We start from the raw sequence: 18,611 nt of genomic DNA, 5'->3' as shown, positions 1-18,611 counted from the left end.
ACCGCTTTAGAAGTCACGCTGATGAGTTTCACATCAGAAACACATGGCGTCACCTTGCTTGCCTGGGACTGTTTTTGTTTATTGTGATCGAGGAAAAGAACTCCTTTAAGCAAGACAACGACAGACAGGAAAACGGCAGCAGACCCCAAAACAACAGACTGGAAAACAACAACAGATCGGAAAACAACGACAGACAGGAAAACGGCAGCAGACCCCAAAACAACAGACTGGAAAACAACAACAGATCGGAAAACAACGACAGACAGGAAAACAGACACAATCATTGCAAAAGTCGCCGTTTTATCTATTTAACTTTAGCTTTCATAATTACTTTATTGTACACATTCTTTGCTATATATTTTAGATGAGACAGCAGTATCCCTAGATTTAGATTTTAGAAGTATGATGAGGAATATGAAGCCAGCAGGACTCAAAAGTGGATTGGGATCAGTGAATTAGGCAGTTACATATGGAGCCATGACAGTGACTTAACATTTAGCATTGGAAACAGAACCTGAAAAAAAACAAAAAAAACAAAAAAAAAAAACAGAAATGAAAGTCTTGTATTCGTAAAGTTGTATTGGCAGCTAAACAAGTTCCACTGAAAAAGAAACCCCAGGCATGAAAATATCCAGGCTTCTAATAAAGAAGGAATTTTACACACTTGTTCATGTTTTAACCATGATCTTACTATTAATATCTCGTGGTATCAGCTTTGAGGGGGAAAAAAAATTGTATTGGTCCAACATTCTTTTTACGGCTTATATTTTGCCATTTGTTCAACTGGCATGTTGTAATTTAGTAATAAGCTTAAATCTTGAAAAGGGCATTTCAGAACCTACTATAAACAATTGGATAGATGTGACTATGGAGATTTATAAGATGGAAAAGTGGGTGCAATTTGTCAAACCTCAGACCTGATTTTGTTAAGATAGTGAACTGAAGGAACATCCGTTTATTTGTCTGTCCCTTTCGTACACTGTACTGTCCTGCAACATGTATAGAATAGTGTGAGACCAAACTGCTACAAACTTCCATATTACTTTAATGTCAAATACTCAACCTCCCTCTCTGGTTGTAAATAGTTATGTTGTGTTATATCTTAAGAGACACTTTATAAAAATGTTGAAATATCCATCTGTGCTCACTATACTGTTATTATTTTTATTGAAATACTGAAAAGTAAGATTTTCTACAATGAAAACTTAAATTAAGAAAAGTAGCAAATTATACAATAAAATGCAGCCAATAAAAATGTGTTGGGATTTGAATTTGATCTGTGACACGTGAATACTGGCTAATAATAAGCCAGACATTAGTACAACTCTCCTGGTTCCTCACCCTGCAGTCCAAAAGGACACACTCACTGTCAAACTTGGACAGTCTAGTTTCCATCCAGAATGACTCCTCTTTTTGCATTTCTATAGTACATAACTGGTAAAGCAAAAAAAAAAAAAATCATAATAGTATGCCTACTTTCTTTTCTGGAATATAGAAGGAAGTTTCCTCAAAACAGCTGTATTATCAAACTTCCTGTAATGCTTGTTTCAGCAGTTTTGTTTTCAGAGAAATGATAACCTATAAAAAGGAGTTACACCCGCACTCACACAACACAAAAGATCAGACCCCTGACGGCAGCAGACTGACACAGGTGAGCTCTTATTTTCTGATCGCTACTCTTTAATTTACGATAATATCCAACATGACTGGTGAAGCATTTAACTTCTTGGGAGTGTTCTCTCATCTTTATGTTACTATCCCTTAGAGCTGGACAATATGGCCAAAAATGTTATCACAATGAAAATGTCATATCATTTGATATCGATAATTAAAAAACATTTTTTTCAAGTTTAAAGGCATTTTTATTTTTTAAAAGATTGTTGCTCCTGATTGAAAGTTGAACATGTTTAATTGTGGTTTTAAACTATTCTTTATGGCCAGCACATAACACTTGATGCCAAACAGTGGATCATTTAAACGAATCTGAGGTAGAACACTAAACAATTTTGAGAAGATCTTTTTTCAGCAAATTTGCACGAGTGAAATTAATTTTAATTTTTTTTTAATAGAAAAATTGTGTGCCAATTGGTTTTTGATTCAAGTGCACTTAATCAAACTTTTATTGAACATTTGTTATTGAGGAAAATTATATCTATCATTATTTTATATCTCAGCCCAATATCTTTCCAAAGCTCTCTGTAGGAACACAATAGAAAAAAAGACTAACTTTGAAAGATACTCACTTGATTACCTCAGGCTGCTGAATCCTCTTATTAATTTCAGATAAACTTTAGAATACATTTATTCACAGAGTGAGGTCTGTGGCTTGTCTCCCATCTCTTACATTGGAAGCGCAATAGGGCCCGTGTCCACCAAAGCATTTTTTTCCTGACGCCAGCATCATTTTTCCAATTCATTGCAATGGGAGCGGCACGTTTTTACAACATGGTAAAAATGGCAGCAGCGTGACGAGGCATCTTTTCCACGCTGGGCGCTGAGCGTTTGAAGTTTAAAAATGTTCAGCTTTGGGAAAAACGCAGTGTTCGTCACTGTCACTTTTTACCCAGCTGTCCAATCACAGTGCAGGACGGTCGGAACAAACACCATACCAAGCCATCTCAGCTCTTGCACAAAACGCTGAGGTATTTCCTCACCCTCAAAATCTCATGAACCCACCAACGGCGAGTTGGTTGGGTCCCCTCGCTCTACATGTTTCAGCCTTCTCTTCATGCAGAGCAAGGGCCAGAGCAAGCAAGCTTACGTACTTTGTGGTGACATTACATTGTGTAAAATTAGGTAGCGTACTTGCACACATCACCTCCATGGAAATTATGTATCGTAGCAACCACAGCATCTCGAAAAAGACGCTTTGCCTCCAAAGCGCACCCTAGCGCTCCCAGCTAGGCATTTTCAGAACAGCAGCTGGCATTTTCAGCTGTTAAAAAAATGCTTTGGTGGACAGGGGCCCTTATGGTCCCTTTTTAACTCTGACCTAACTCTTACTGGCCAGTATGAACAGGGGCAATGATAACAACAAGCAAAACCTGTTTCAATGTTCATATGACCTCCTGACTTAGTTATTAGAATGAATGAATGAATGATGAGAAAAATAACTTCTCTACAGGATGATGAAGATGTCAGGAAGAGTCACTGGTTGCTGTGTAACTCTGTTGCTTGTCCTGACCTCGGTTTCGGCGGTACAAAAACTCCGTTCAATCAATGCTTTGAAGAAAATCAACTTTGGCCAATCTGTGCCCAAGCATAGTCTTATGCTGCTCCACTGGTTCGCCAACGTAGTTGACATCGACAATAACAACGTCATCTCGCTGACCTTTGACCCAAACAGTGGAGATTATGGCTCACATCATTATGGCAACTTTGAGGAGTTGTTGGACCCACTACCTCAAGGAAATGTCAGATACTACACTGTTGGCAATCTCAATCAAAACACACCCATGCAACTTCCATCTTATGTTGTCCGTCCACCAAGGGAGTATTTGGGAAGAAACAGAGACAGGATCATCATTAGAGTCAGGGAGCAGAACACCGGTTTGCAGAGGATCGAACAAGTGTATATCACACAGCATTACGAGCCTTCTGAAAATCAGGGGACACCTTATGATCCAGCTCACACCTACCAGATCACTACTAACCTCTTGAGACAGATCAGAGAGTTTTCTGTGGGAGAAAACCAACAGACACTGACTCACCTCAGAAACCAATTTGGAAGTAACGCTGATGAGTTTCAGTTAAGGAACATCATAATCAAATGGGGTGACCTTGCCTGTCTAGGACTGCTCTTGTTTATTGTGATCAAAGAAAAGTACCCCTCCAACCAACACAACAACAGACCGGAAAACAATGACAGACCAGAAAACAACAACAACAACAACAGACTGGAAATCGATAACAGACCCGAGAGACAAATTCCTTGTGGCCGTGATGTTTTCGCAATCTGCTGTTTTTTTATAGTTATTGTAGCTTTAATAATTATTTTTTTGTGCATTTTTTTTGCAACTAGATGAGGAATGAGGGAGAGCAACGTCCTTGGATATTGTCTAAATAAAGTTGCTATGGAAGTGCTTTTCAAGGACAGTGAGGACCATGAAGCCAGCGGGACAGTGACCTTTTTCTTTTGGCATTGGAAACAAAACCTGAACTGAAAAAGAACACTGGCATTGAAACACTTTCAATAAAAGAATGACACATTTGTTCATGCACATATGTTTTTAAATCACAATCTTTATTTTCTTTTGTTCATGGTTTTCAGCTACAATTCTCTGTCTGTAGGAGTGTAGGGGAGGGGTTTGAGAGAAGTGGCCAAGCAGAGAGTGATTTAATTTTGTGTACTATATTACCCACTTATATAAGTGGTATTCAGTTTAGATTGAGATTTAGGCTCAATATCTCTTGTCATTAAAAGGACAGATACTTTACACCACTCATCTGAAATTAATGACTCATAATGCACTGGCATGATCAGAAAGCTCCAGGCTTCATTCACGCAACACTTCATTCACTGTCAACACTGCTCTAGCATGTCTGATCTAGTAGTAATGATTTACCGCTGATTCATCCTGTGTGATAGATGAAGAGAAGGTAAATTGTTCAAATAGATAAATGATACAGATAAGTGAAAGGCTTTACGGTCTGATAAGGACTGCCTTCACTGATAAGTGAAATTTACTACGTCAAAAATTGTGTGCGTTTATTAAACTAATTTTTCAGTGAGACCCATGTCAGCGTTTTTATTTTAAGTTCAAGGAAACTGGAGCTGCTCAAATTAGATAAGAAAAATTATGAAGACAGGGGAGTGTATGTGTTTTTAACAGCAGATATGCCTCATGCAAAACACAAAATCACACCGATGATGATTCAGAGCTTTCCAAGTCCTTGTTTCTAGCCAAGACAGGCAGACCAATCAAAAGGCCTTTGTTTGTGTGAAAGAGATGAACTCCGTTTTAATGTGGTGAAACTAGATAGCACTCAGCAGGCCAGCACAAGACCCAGCAGATAATAAAGATAATAAGTCATCATTAAAAGCTGTTGCAGAGCTAATAAAAAGGTTCCTCTCAAGAGTGGAGTTCAGAGACAGTTGTTAATGGCAAACAGGCACTGTTATTTGTTTAAAAAAAAACAAAAGCTAACACATATGATTATCTATTCATAAAATTTCCTCAAGAAGGTGTGAATAATACATTTTGTTTGATAACCAGGTCAATGTGAAGAGGGATGGTAATCAGCAGAAAGTATCTTATTCCTGCCACAAAATAAGATAAAAGCTGATGAATTTACTTGCTAAAACCCTGAAGAGAAACTTATAAATTACTAAAAACATTTGCAATCATTTGCTCCAGGGTCTCGATGCTTACAATGTAAACAGTAAAATATTAGCACAATGCTCATGATACACACTTAAGGTATTTACCAAGATGCTGTTGAATTGCACACACTACAGCAAACATTGAGCCAGGATCAAATATTTTTGATGGAGATGTGACCTCACTGAAATTAAATTATTTATTATTTTTTTAAACAAAGTCATTTTGTCAGAAATTATACCAATTTTCCTAATTGTTGTTCTAATACAGTTGTTGTAATGTATTTCTTCACCTTATGTACTTTACTTACTTTATTGGCTGTGTGTGAAAGGTGCCTCACCCTGCTTTGTCTTACCACGCTGAACTCTGACCACAAGACTCGTCTTACCTACGCTAACGTGCATAGCTCAATATTACCACCAAGAAATAACTGAAATACATAACCCTTTTCTTTCAAATGTGTGTGTGTGTGTGTGTGTGTGTGTGTGTGTGTGTGTGTGTGTGTGTGTGTGTGTGTGTGTGTGTGTGTGTGTCATAGTCAAATCAGGGATGTTCACTCATCAACCCAGAGGTTCTTATTTCATTTAGGTAAGTGTATGCATTCAAAATTAAAGCGCCTTTTACCAGATATAATATGTATCGCAGTGGCCAAGACAAATTAAATCAAGGTCAAGGCAAGGGACAGGAAACAAAGATGAGGAGTTTACAGAATCAATGAGCGTGTGTGTCTGTCAACATGAGACCACATCCTGTTGACGTACCACAAGACTAGATACAGCTGCTCATCATTATAGCCAACAAATCAACCGAAGCGGAGCGAGCCATTGCAGCCCCTTGTACAGTAAGGCAGCTGCCACAAAAACAACCGGCTTATCACCATGTTCATCAGCCGCACTCCCGTGGGCGAAAGACTCAACCTTGTCATCGTGTGGGGATTTATAGTACGTGTACATGCACATGCACGCGCACACACACACACACACACACACACACAGGTAGATCACGGTTAAATATCACATGAACCCTCAAGCCATAATCTAATGGGCTACACAAAAACACTCCCACCGGATACAGTGTTGACACAAGCAGCAACATAAGTAAACAAACTGAAAACATTCCCAGTTTCCCCTTCTAAAAAATACAAAATATTTAAGGGGAAAAAAAGAATAAGCTAATTCTAGTTTTGGGCATGTTGTTAAAGCAGTGTGGTCATGTCGGTTTAGTTTTACTCCCAAATGACTAGAGGTTACAGTGGGCTTTTCCCCCCCATTTTGTTTTCTCCCTGCAGATGGACTCTCTCGCATGCTTTGTGTCTCTCTCCATGTTGCTCCCTCTTCCCTTCTGCACACCGACCCTCCTCTCCTTCTCTCTCCACCTCCTATGTGCTTCTTCCCAAGTGTCCCTCCTGCAGCGCCCTCCCCCTCCCTCCACATGCACGGCTAAGCAAGAAGGTAGTAATCTGAGCCAAATGTGGCAGAAGTTGCGACTTAATCCTTTCCTTTTTTCCTTGCTTATTTCCCCTTCTACTGACACATTTCAGATATTTAGCATGCATATTTATGGACTGATTCACCAATACTGTGGTACCTAAGTAACTATCCTCAGCAAGAGGCAGGAATAAAATGAAATCCCTAAGTGTGTGCAAAGGAAGTGTAGTGGATAGAAAGACACAGACAAGCAACACACAGCATAAAAAGTGGAAATTGGAGGCTTTCTATTTTTATACAGAAGGTTTTATGACCTCCAGATTTGGAATGTATCACCTCCCAGCCGCCTACGCCTGGATACTGCTCAATCAGGGAGAGAAACCCATGAGCACAACTGTCTCCAGATAACAGTGCTACACAGGCAGATACCAGTATAAAGATGAGCTGTTCTAATAAGATAAGAGTTAGGGAAAGAAACGCCACGAATAAACACACCCAATTTCACACCATAACAAGCACTAGTATCGAGCTCAAACTCTGTTGAAGCCCACTTGTGAATTAACAAAAATAAATAAATAAAAAATAAGCATTTGGTCCATAACTCACAGCCTTGCACATTCAGTTATACTGATCCAAAAATGAAAACAAGAGTAAAAGCTTAGAGCCCTGCAGTTCATTACACCCCACTGTAACATAGTAACAGATGAAATAAACATGCTGGGTTTCATGAGTTTTACCAGTAATTCAGCTATAAATACAGATTTGTCCTGAGGGTGGCGCTACTAGAAAGATAATGAGGTAACGTTAATTATATATAGTATATTTCATGTAAATCCAGCTATTACTTTTCAAGATACTTTCTTGTGTTGCTACAGAGCTAACATTTCCCACATAGTTGTGTTCTAACAGAAATCAGGGTGTGACCAATGACTTTCTTGGAAATAGGATAACCAAACTCGGTCAGAGGTAATCTCTTGACTCTCGACCAACCCTGCTGTCATTGGGGCCTGCAAGACTTGGTGAAAGTAAATACAAATTCCTCCATCAATTCACACAAGGCTTTGTTGTGGTATGATTGAATTTAAACAACATTCAAGAGCCTTGTTCTTCCACTCTTGACCTGGTCTGCCTAAGAGTTTAGTCCAACAGAACAATGACTCACAGAACAGTACGCAGTATATTACCACAGTTATGGGGCATTTTTCTTGATGTTTCACCTCAGTAAAACTAATTCTTATGACGCAAGTTACTACAACAACTAAAACATCCCATACCAAGTTTGAGCTCTCAGCACCACATGTCTGGGAAGTTAGTCAGCGGTAGTTCAAAGGTGGGATTTTGCATTAATTTACATTATGTTAATAAAAAAGATGTAGTACGGCAGTGGAATAACTTCTTCTGTAACAAAGTTGCAGTAAAAATGAACAGAACCACACACGAAAAAAAACCCCATAGCTACCAAACCTGCTGTTTCACCAACATATTAATAACAGATTCAATTAGATCATTGAAATGACCCCCCCCCTTTTAGAAAAAAGATAACACACCTACTGCATTCAACACACACACTAAACTCAAAAAACTAAACTCAAAGTGCAAACCCATTTTAATTTGACCAGTGGCTGATTCAAGTTCAAGTGAGTTGGCCTATTCAGTTGCTTGCCTGAATGAGATCTTTTTTAACTGCAGTCGTGGGAGCAGCCCTGGGATTCTCATCATCACCCTCCCTGACCTACATTCACAGTTAGTCTAGACTGACATGCTCACAAGGACTTTTCACAGCTGCATCATAGGTGGAATAAAAAGAGCAGCAATCCGGAATAAATACAAAATAAATCTGTGTCACACTCAATTACACTGTCAAATTTAACAGTGTTCAGTGTGTGGATGTGAGTACACTATGGTTAGTGTATGTAAAAACAGGCCATGCTGAAACCAGTTACAACCAGAACAGATTGAATGAGTCAACAGGCTAAAATGCCTCCTTTAGCAGTTCACTTTGACAGACACTGTTGACCCTGGGCAACCATTTTTCCCTTTAGTTAGTTTAGAATAAATGCTAAACAGCGCAGGTACTCACTGTCTGTTGGTCGGGCTGTGGGCAGCTCTGTGACAGCTGACTGCACCCTCTCCACCCTTGGCTCTGCCAGGGAAGGCAGGGGAGCACTAGGTGCAGGAGGCGGGTGGTTGTTGTTCTCCACTGCACTGCCTGGCACCAAACCGTCTGGCTGTCTGAAGACAGGAATCTCTGGCCTCCTGGAGGTCCCCTCAACTGGGCCGAGGGTCGGAGATGGGGGCTCTGCTCTTCTCTGAGGGGGCTCTGGGATCCTTGAGATTGGGGATGAGGACAGCTGGGCGTCCATTCTCTTGGGAGGGGCGGGGGGCTCATGGGGCCGTGTCATGCTGAGCTCTGCCCGCCTGTTTGTGGAGATAGAGTTGGAGGAGCTGTCCAAAGGAGTACTCCGACTGCTCAAGCTGACCTCAGGCCGTTTGAGGCCAAAGCGGGCAATGCCAGCACTGGGTGAGTTGTCAATCTGCTTGGAGGAGACCTCAATGGAGATTTCTGTGCGGCGGGCAGAGCCTGGGTCAGGGTTACGACTCCCTGATAACTCAATGCGCCTCATGCCGGTGTTTGGGGAACGTGGATTGGAGGACTCGGACGGGGAAGATCTGGAAGACGAGTAGTCAGAGTTGCGGGAGCTCAGGTCGTAGCTCCGCTGGCTGGATGTGGAGGAGGTGGATGAACGGAGGGGGTAGGTGGTACGACGAGAGAGGGGCGAAGGGTGCGTGGGTGAATCTGTCTCCTCCACCTCAAATGACCGTTTAAGAGCTGGAAAACACAGAACATTTGTGGTTAGACAATAAACAGAAGAACCTCTTAGCACAGTGCTGCCAGCACCAGCATCTGTATATTTGACTTTGTTCAACATTAAAGCATCTTGTGATTATTATGATGTAACAACAAGAAGAAAAAAAAAAAAAAAACAGTAGAAAAAACATGATCAACAAACCAGATAACATGAGTGCCTGAAGCAGTGATAATTCTCATGACTTTTTCCTTTTGTGAAACAAACAGCTTTTTCATTCAGTGGTGGCATTGTACTGAAGTTTGTTTTGGATCAGACAGAAAGTCATTGATACTCCATACAAACAGTACTGTTGCAGCAACTCAAACCAACAGCAGTATCTTTACAGGCCAGAAATTTCTAGGCTTCTTCAGATGCATAGTGCAATTAAGTTATCACAGAAGGATGATATTATTAACACCAGCTTGATTTAACAAAGTAAACTCAGCACCACAGTCGGCATCAGTCACGCTATGAACAAATGAAACGTTAACATGAAAACATAATGCGTCTCCGGTTAAAATGACAGACAGGACCAAATGCAAACAACAAACAAGTTTCCACCACAGTGAGCGTCACACAGTAGCATTTTAAATGTGGAGGCAGTGAACAAAATTGATGTAGCCAATATATCGCCCAAAACAAACCCCAGTGAACATGCTAATCTTACCGGATTTTACACGCTTCACATATCTCGATAGCATGACGTTTGTTTTTTCTAATCCGCTCGGTGAAAATATTCCCACCAAGCAGGGTTCAGTAATATTGTCCGGTAGCCTACAACATCTACCACTGAACGAAAATGACTCTATTTAATCCTCTGACTGAATATTTCATGAAATTACTTGACACGTTACGTTACCCGGGCCATCTCACACACCTGTTGACATGACGACTATCCAACTGACCACGCCTCGCGAGCGCTCTGATTGATAGCGTGACCCAGCTGCAGAGTTCATAAATTGGAGGTCATAATTTTCCAGGTGAAATTTCCAACGTTAACAAAATTAGATGGCTGACCATAACAAAGCACACCTTTCTCTGTAGGCTACACTCAAATTAACTCTTAGCAGTGCACTTTGCCTTAAAGACTTTACTAAAAACAAGTGCTGGTTACTCTAACCTTGTTCCCATCTAACTACACTGAGAGGTAAAATTGTTAATTGTAAATTGTAAAAAGTGCTAAATGTTTTCACATTTTTGACGTTTTCTTGAATAACTTGTGTCCAGAGAAGTGTGCTAATCAATTGTCAATATCCTACAGAATAGGTTTTTACTATATCATAGTATTATCGGGTATTACTTAAATACAGGTACTCTGAACAGCATTCATTTGTACTTTTTTCTAGTAGGAGGTCAGAAATCTTCAAGTTCCTGGAACGCAGCATTATAATTATATTATTTCGGCCTAGGAAAATCAATTTCTGAGTGACTGAATAAGAAACTATGGGGACATTCGGTGTTCTATCAAAATGTATGTCTACCGTGTTGTTGCACTGAAAAGACAGCATAATAAATTAAAGTAGGTGGCCTATAACATAACCAGGCTGTGTTTAAAAAAAGTATACTTACTGTTTGTCTTTGTCTGTGGTTAGCTCACAGTAAATGTATGTTTGATGTACTGCTGCTTGAAGAGGAATAACATTTCTTTTGTACTAAGAGCCTGAAAAATCACACTAAATATTTTATCAAAACCATATCCACACCAACCTGCCCTTTCCCTCCATATCAAATTCAATGTGCCAACCAGAGCAGAGACCTGAGCAGCTACAAGCCCTGGAGCAACACAGCCTCAGTCCCAGATAAACACCGAGCCTGCACAGGCGTCTGGCCTGCTTCAAGGCTGAAGGGCCAAGCACCAGCATGGGAGAAGACCCTCTTCTTAGAACTCACTGTTTTTACATCCTTAATATGTTTTGGCAGGTTTTTCAACAGTTTTCCATTGTAAAACTCTGTTTATAAACGCAGAAAATATTGGGTCAGTCCTGGTTAGATTCACTTGCTGTTAACCTTTTTTCACAGTCAGTGTGATTATGGCAGTTACAGGACAGCAGTTAATGACAGGTTTGAATTACAGGTCAGCAATCCGACTCCTAATCTCCAACTCCAACAGAACTGAGGTTTCTCCAATGCTGATCATTTGAGCAGATCCTCTTTATGTACCCTGAATGAGTACACTATAAGTCACTCCTACTTTATCTGCAGCCACATTGCCTGAGCACACATTCACTTTAACAGCATACTGAAAAATCAGTACTGTATAAGACATACCATGTATACTGTTTGCCCTTTGTATCTAAGGACCTGGTGTAACGTGTCCTCAAATGTTTGCTATGTCCTCAGTAGGTCCTCTGGATTACAGAATACCATAAAAAATCCTGCATGTTCAATTTTTGCACTTCTTCATTACACCATTGAGAATGACAGAAAAAATTAGAGACCAACAAAAAACATTGTAACTTAGATTGAAAAACTCGGATTGTATATTCACATAGTATACATCTGACAATAAGCTCTTTGTGTTGCTCACATGGAATCATGTAATTTTTTTTGAGGAAACTGGCATGGCATTTTCCTGGAAGTCAGTTTTGTCAGTGTGCTCTGTTCTCCTTAACGTATAAGAAATAAGCACAGGAATGTCGCACTAGTCACAATGACATTATATGTAAAATCAGCTGTTCAGCTGTAACTAATCCTCCGTCCGGCCCTTAATGACCATAACTTGCACAATTTGCACTGTTCATGGATGTGTGATGCTCAGCTTTTAAGGGCAAGAGCTTGAGCAGTGAAAGTCAGCAGCACAAGCATAATTCAAAGCGCCACAGACCACTTAAAACTGTGTTTGACTGTGATTTTGATATAATGACCTGTTTGCCTAGAATTGTACTAACTGCGCGGTGTGTGCCTGCTCTGTGGCGACAGAAGAGCTCAACACAGTGAAGTCCTCACAGACACAGTGGAGACAGAGGCCCTGTCAGCTATGTTTCTCTCTCTATCTCCATATGTGCGTGTGTGTGTTTAAACACAGCTGTAGAGTAACGCAAACACAGCCTGTTCTCCAAGCTGGTTGGAGCCGAACTCTCTGCTTCTGTTAACGTCAGACCACACTGCATACTGGGATCTGTGTGTGTGTATGAATGAAGGTGGATGGGGAAGTCGAACATTAATATCTCTCTTTGTGTATTCGTGTGGACAAGATGGCACTCTTACTTGCCTACCGTAATATCTCATTCACTGTCAATGTGCATATATGTTTTTGTATGACTATGTACAGTAGGGAGTTTATGTTTTTATGGCATTGCACGTGTGCAGGATGTGATTTTTGTTTTTTTTCTTCACTGTCATAGCTTTACAAGTGTTCACATGTGTGTGTGTGTGTGTGCATGTGTGGTATTAAGGACAAAAGCAGTTGATTCTTCATGCTGTTGCTCTGAGGCGATAGTGATCACAACCCCTCCAACCAAGCTAAGATAATACTAATGAGCACCAATGTGAACCAAACCAACCTCTCTGTCTCTTTCTCTGGCTTTCATTGTTAGCCCTCCCTACCTCTCCCTCTCATTTAACCTGGAATTGAAACAAAATCTGCATAGAAGATTTTTGAACCCCATTCCAAGCGTTATACCGTAAACTTGCTATTCGACTGAACTGCCAAATATGGAAGACATTGCGGTCAAGCATGATGTTTTCCAACTAACACTGAGCAAGACATGGGGTGAATTCACTTGTTAAACAGCCAGAAAATCATATGATGATGCTTCTCTGTTCTCCAGTGTAGCATGTACTGGATGAGCACCAAATGGACATTCTCTATGCCTCTCTGAGCATGACAGTAGATGAGTCGGGCAGGTCAGCAAGATATATCACTGCCTTTTTGTCTTCAGTTGTTGAGGGAAATTAAGAATAACTACAGCATAAGCAGGAATTTTGACAAATTACTAACTAAACTAAATTAGTTTCCGAGAGCTACAGGGTACAGTCTCCAAAGTGCAGCTACCGTCACAGTCAGCCATCATCCAACAAAGGTAGTAACTGTACTTAATATTCATGAACTCAAACCTTAATACTATTAATGGTCGCAATGGTAGCAATTGCCATTCAATGTATTTTTAATTTGTAATTACTTCTCTATAGAATATACTTTCCATTGTTAGTGGTGGAGACTGCCATTCCACTATGTTCAAATTGCCAGGAAATGAGGCGTGCATATGTAATTTTCATTTCATCACATATTAGCCTCACTGTTTGTTGTTCACTTGCCCATAGCCATATCAGAGGTGTGTTAAGTTACTGCTAACACAAACGCAACATTTGCTCTGCTGCTACTTCACAAAAAAACATTTAACATGTCAAAGACAGAATGACTTTTATTGTGAAGGAGTCACAGGAAACAGCACTGACAATGACTGTACAGTGAGGTGTACGAGGAAAAGCTGCAGATGACTGCACACCTCCAACTCCTCAACAAGGTAACCAACAAGTTTGTTTGGCATCTCTGTAAACAGATACACTGGTCGCTCTTCTCTTAAACACTCAAAAGTATTTGCTGTAGTGTTAAACCACGTTTACTGTTACCATTCTAATCACATATGTTGACAGATCAACCAGGACTAGGATTTAAGGCAAACTGTTACAATATATACAGTTGACATGTTCTGCACTCAAATGTGAAGTCACTCAAGCTGATATGCTCTCTATAGAAAGAGGTTCTCACACAGTAGCCTAAAAAAACTGCGTGTGAAAATCTGCTTTGGATCACTGGAATAAAATAATTTGGCCCTCATCTTAAAGTCCAACTCTTTTTCCTGGAGGTGTTTGTTACAGTTGTCACACTTTCCATTCCCTGCTGAAAAAAATCCAACTTTCTTCTAAATGTACAAAAGAAAACTTTTCATCACATGCTAGTTGTTTTTAGCCGTAGCATGGAGCCTGTTGATGACTCTGGGGCCTTGGCTCGGGTTGGCATCTGTACAAGTTCCACTCCAACAGGGACAAAAACAGCAAGGAGCCTCTTTAAAGCCTTACAAAGCACCGCTGTGTTCGCTCTATCTCAGAGTGACCCTCGGTGCTTACCAGTAGCTCCGATCCTTTTGGAGTCATTAGCAGGAAACTTGTCCTAGCTGGTGAGTATAGAGCGGCGTGATAATGCTGATAAGGATGGAGACTGCTGAGCATGGCTATCATCAGCCTCTGTCAGACGACACTTCCTCCCTCTAACACAGAAGCTCTATCAGTGAGGCTTCTCACGGCATTTTTTGTCACAAGACTAAGTTTTAATGGTTAAGATTAATAGCAAATTAACCCCATACTGCTGTTCAATACCAATGCTTTCTGGTAGCACATTATGGGTTACAGAGCACCAATTAACTCAACAGAGTTCCTAAAAAAATCCAGAACCACAGCTAAGTGGCAGTTGGCTTAACAGTTTTTATTTTGAAAGGCGTTTGAGATCCTACCATGATACCTCGTCAGACTTCTTAGCGTCACTATGAGGAGTTTTGTTCTACAAAACAAGTTGTGTTCCCTAATTTAGAAAAAGTACATGTTTTAAAATGTTTTAGGGTTAAATGTGGCCTTTAAATAATTTAGAGAGTAATTAAAAAGCCCCCATGGACAAATAAACATTCTTTGAAACCTATAACCTGGGTCATGAAGGTGTCACATCTATAATCATCAATATTTTCTATTTTATTTACTCATTAACATCTTTAACTGTATCTTATCCTTGGCTGTCAAAACATGTGTTATGGTGATGGGTTGGTGAGTGCCATGCGGGATATGTAAAGAGACTCCTCTACTGCTTACCCCGACATTCTCACCCACTACAGAATTCTACTCCTGTGGAATTTCCTCTCACTGGACCAGCAAATGTCCTTAACATGCAGAGCTGCAGAGAGGAAGACTAGTAACAGTGGCGGCTTTTCAGTACCATTGCTTGAAACAAGAATCAAAATGTGCCAGATATGTGGTTCACATCTGGTTCATGGGGTATTAAACTACAAAAGTGTCTCGCAAATATAGATATTTTTAACTAGAGAAGGGAACACAAGAGGCTGTTTGCAAAGAGCACTGACCTCTCCACTCCCCTGAAGGTGCTGTAAAAAAAAATGACCCTGCATGAATGTGTGTGTTCATTCTGCTGAGCGGAAGGCACAGTGGTCAATGATCTGTGTCAGTTTGTGAGGGTGAAGTCACAGCTGAGGTCATCAACCTCACGAGCAAGAAAATCCTTCAGTCTGTCTTTCTAACCTTCTCACTGATGTCATCGGCTAATTGCAAGATTGAGCGAATCCTACGCAGTATCCAACAATAGTGATGTGGCAAATGCATAAATACAAAAAATGTTCTCTTCCTACTTTCATTCACAGATTTACTGTATGGATTACAGTGGCGGTGGCTTGCACAAATTAGAGTCACGTTCTATGAATAAAATGATCCTGTTTTTTCTGTGCTGCTTTTTAAGAGCTCTGATCATTTAACAAAGTGTAGATCAGAATATATTTGCACGCACACCTTTCACAACATTCAAACAACTGCATGATCATCAGAATCTAATTCGATGATGGGCATATTTGTAAGCACTGAGGTTTGTCAGCATGATGTGAAAGATACATGGGCAAATATTTACACTGTGCACTTATACTGTATATTAAATCACGAGAGCAAAGAATTTTGATCTGTTGTTTTGCTAATCCAAAATAAATAGGCTTTCAGTCAAATACTGCACTTTTTAGGCCTGGCCTTTTAGCCAAATCCTCCTCTTCTACATAAGTAGTGGAAAAAGAGGAAAATCCTAATGTAACCTGACTTAAATTTTTACCAAAACAGAACTAAAGTGATTTTTTGCTGACCAAGTGCACAAGTAGAGAAGAGTCATTGAGTCAGTGAAATGAGAATATCCATTATATCAATCAAAAGTTTGTTAACATTAGCCCATCATAAGCAACCAGTCATACCTGACCAAGTAAGGCTGTGGCAGCAAAAACCCCTGACTGTACTGCATTAAGAAAGGGTGTGTTTTCGTATTTGTTTGTGAGAGGAAGATGGTGTTATTTCTTCTTCTCGAAAGTTACATAGTCTTGCTAGTTTCCAAAAAAGTTAACTGACAGTACAAACATATTTTTTTAAGGGAATGTCTCTGAGTGACATTTACTTGATTATAATATGGACACAGTGAAAAGGCCAGTGTGGCATCATTATAGTACCCATTTTGATGTGAGTGAAGGTGGTGTCCAACCTTAAAGGACCATCCTCTTGACAAAATACACTGTGATTCTTTTCAAAATGTAATGCAATTCAGTATTTTACAATTTCTAATGTGGTTAGTGCGGAGTTTTTGATCTTTGAATGTGTGAAAGCACACGATAAAGCACATGACAAAGCGACTATAATTAAAGTTCTTCAAATGATTTACTTTCCAACCCTGATTCTCATCGACTTGTCGGCTCATAAGACTCATAACCCTTGCTGTATCTGTGCCATGCTGTACTCACTGAGCCACACAGGGCCATACATCATGGTGGTGACACCAAGGTTTTACCACACACTCAGGCCAACCAGAGGAGCAACACACATCACCGACAATCACAACAGTAACCCATTATGTTGGCGTTACACATGAGCGAGGGATGTCTTAAAGCATGACTTCGAGCCACATGGTTAAAGCACACTTTATTCGCCCCTAATGCCTCTCTTTTCTGAATGCCACTTATCTTTCTGCTCTGTTGCATTGTGTAAGCCAGCGGTGAAAAGACCTAAAGACAGGGAGAGAAGGAGAGGGAGGCAGAGAGATCCGCCATACATACCACAAGCAAACTGGTGTTGAAAGAGTAGCACCTCTGGACAAGTGCGGATACGTTCCTAATGGCTATGTGTTTGTGAAAGACAGGAGACAGATAGTCAGATAGACAGGCAGGTTTGGGGAGAGGTGTCGGCCTGTCAACCCCCACCCAACCTCCTCGCATCCACCAGCAGCCTGGCCAACGGGGGAGAGGGGCTGAGGATGGACAAGCTGCTGAGAGAGGAAAAGAGGAAGCACAGCTGAAGGACAAGGAGGTGGAGGCTGAGTGGGAGGGAAGGGATGACAGCGGGAATCTGTGAGCCAGGGGCAGAGAGATGAAAAGGAAGAGGAGAAAAAGGAACAGGGCGGGAGGGTGCCAGGTGTTCCCCTCACATGCGTATGGTCAGTTGCTGTCTCCTGAGAGCTCAACATACAGTATACACACACACACTCATGTGGCCCTCTCAGTCATGCAGGAGAGGCCAAATCAGTTGCACAATTTCTTCTGAATGCTCTCTCCGGCACATGTCGGACTAGGATACATAAATGACATCCACAACAAACACACGCTCATGCATCTCAACAAAAAAGATAAAGAGCGGTAAGAAGCAACAGTTTCAGCACGATTTCCCCTTCATAGCACAACAGCTCGCCGCAGACGTCAACGAGCCTTTCACGCTCTCCATTTTTCCAGATCCGCACGGGCTCCAATCAAACATGTGGAAACCATCTATAGTGTCCTCATGGCAGGGTTAAAGAGTGCCTCGCTCCACGGAGTGACAAGAAGAAGAAAAACACTGGAGCGGCAGAGCTCAAGAGATAAAGAAACTAACCTTCAAAGTCTGATATGATCCCTTCCAAGTGAGCGTTGACAGTGGAATCAGACATTTTGGCGAGCAAGTTGTGTTTGTGCGGGTGTGTATAATGTGAGAGAGAGGGAGCAGGGTTCCCTTTCTCCAGCAAGGAGAAGTCTTCCTGGGGCGCAGTCCCGCTTTCAAACAAATCCCAAATTAGGAGCCCGTGCAAGAGAGAGGAGGGGAGGGAGGGGAAAAAAACACAAGAGTTGAGCCGCTCACTGATCCAAACCCTTGCTCTAACTCTCCTCTCTTTTTTAAAGCAGCAACTTATTTTTCCTCTTCTCCTCCTTCTCAACTTCCAGAGCCTGGAATGAGCGGCTGATGACAACCCCCCGCCCTCCCCCTCTCTCTCTCTCTCTCTCTCTCTCTCTCTCTCTCTG

General features: G+C 41.0%; 2 protein-coding genes and 1 long non-coding RNA gene across 4 annotated transcripts in view; 2 read left to right on the top strand and 1 right to left on the bottom strand.

Moving 5' to 3' along the window:
- Nucleotides 1-18,611, top strand: part of LOC123981432 — a 52,095-nt gene that overhangs the window by 2,636 nt on the left and 30,848 nt on the right. The window lies entirely within an intron of this gene.
- Nucleotides 1-18,611, bottom strand: part of LOC123981429 (long-chain fatty acid transport protein 6) — a 65,160-nt gene that overhangs the window by 20,634 nt on the left and 25,915 nt on the right. The window lies entirely within an intron of this gene.
- On the top strand, nucleotides 695-4,731 carry LOC123981430. Its single transcript, XM_046066240.1, has 2 exons — nucleotides 695-1,651; nucleotides 3,125-4,731. Exon 2 carries the CDS (start codon nucleotides 3,126-3,128, stop codon nucleotides 4,023-4,025), a length of 900 nt encoding a protein of 299 aa, XP_045922196.1. The 5' UTR covers nucleotides 695-1,651; nucleotide 3,125; the 3' UTR covers nucleotides 4,026-4,731.

The sequence above is a fragment of the Micropterus dolomieu genome, linkage group LG13 (assembly GCF_021292245.1).
Source record: "Micropterus dolomieu isolate WLL.071019.BEF.003 ecotype Adirondacks linkage group LG13, ASM2129224v1, whole genome shotgun sequence".
NCBI classification, from domain to species: Eukaryota; Metazoa; Chordata; class Actinopteri; order Centrarchiformes; family Centrarchidae; genus Micropterus; species Micropterus dolomieu.
The sequence above is the reverse complement of the archived record's forward strand: the minus strand, read 5'-3'. Positions and strand labels throughout refer to the sequence as shown.

What these genes read in the sequence shown, in the direction of transcription:
- LOC123981430 (XM_046066240.1), top strand. Translation starts at nt 3,126, where the DNA reads ATGATGAAGATGTCAGGAAGAGTCACTGGTTGCTGTGTAACTCTGTTG.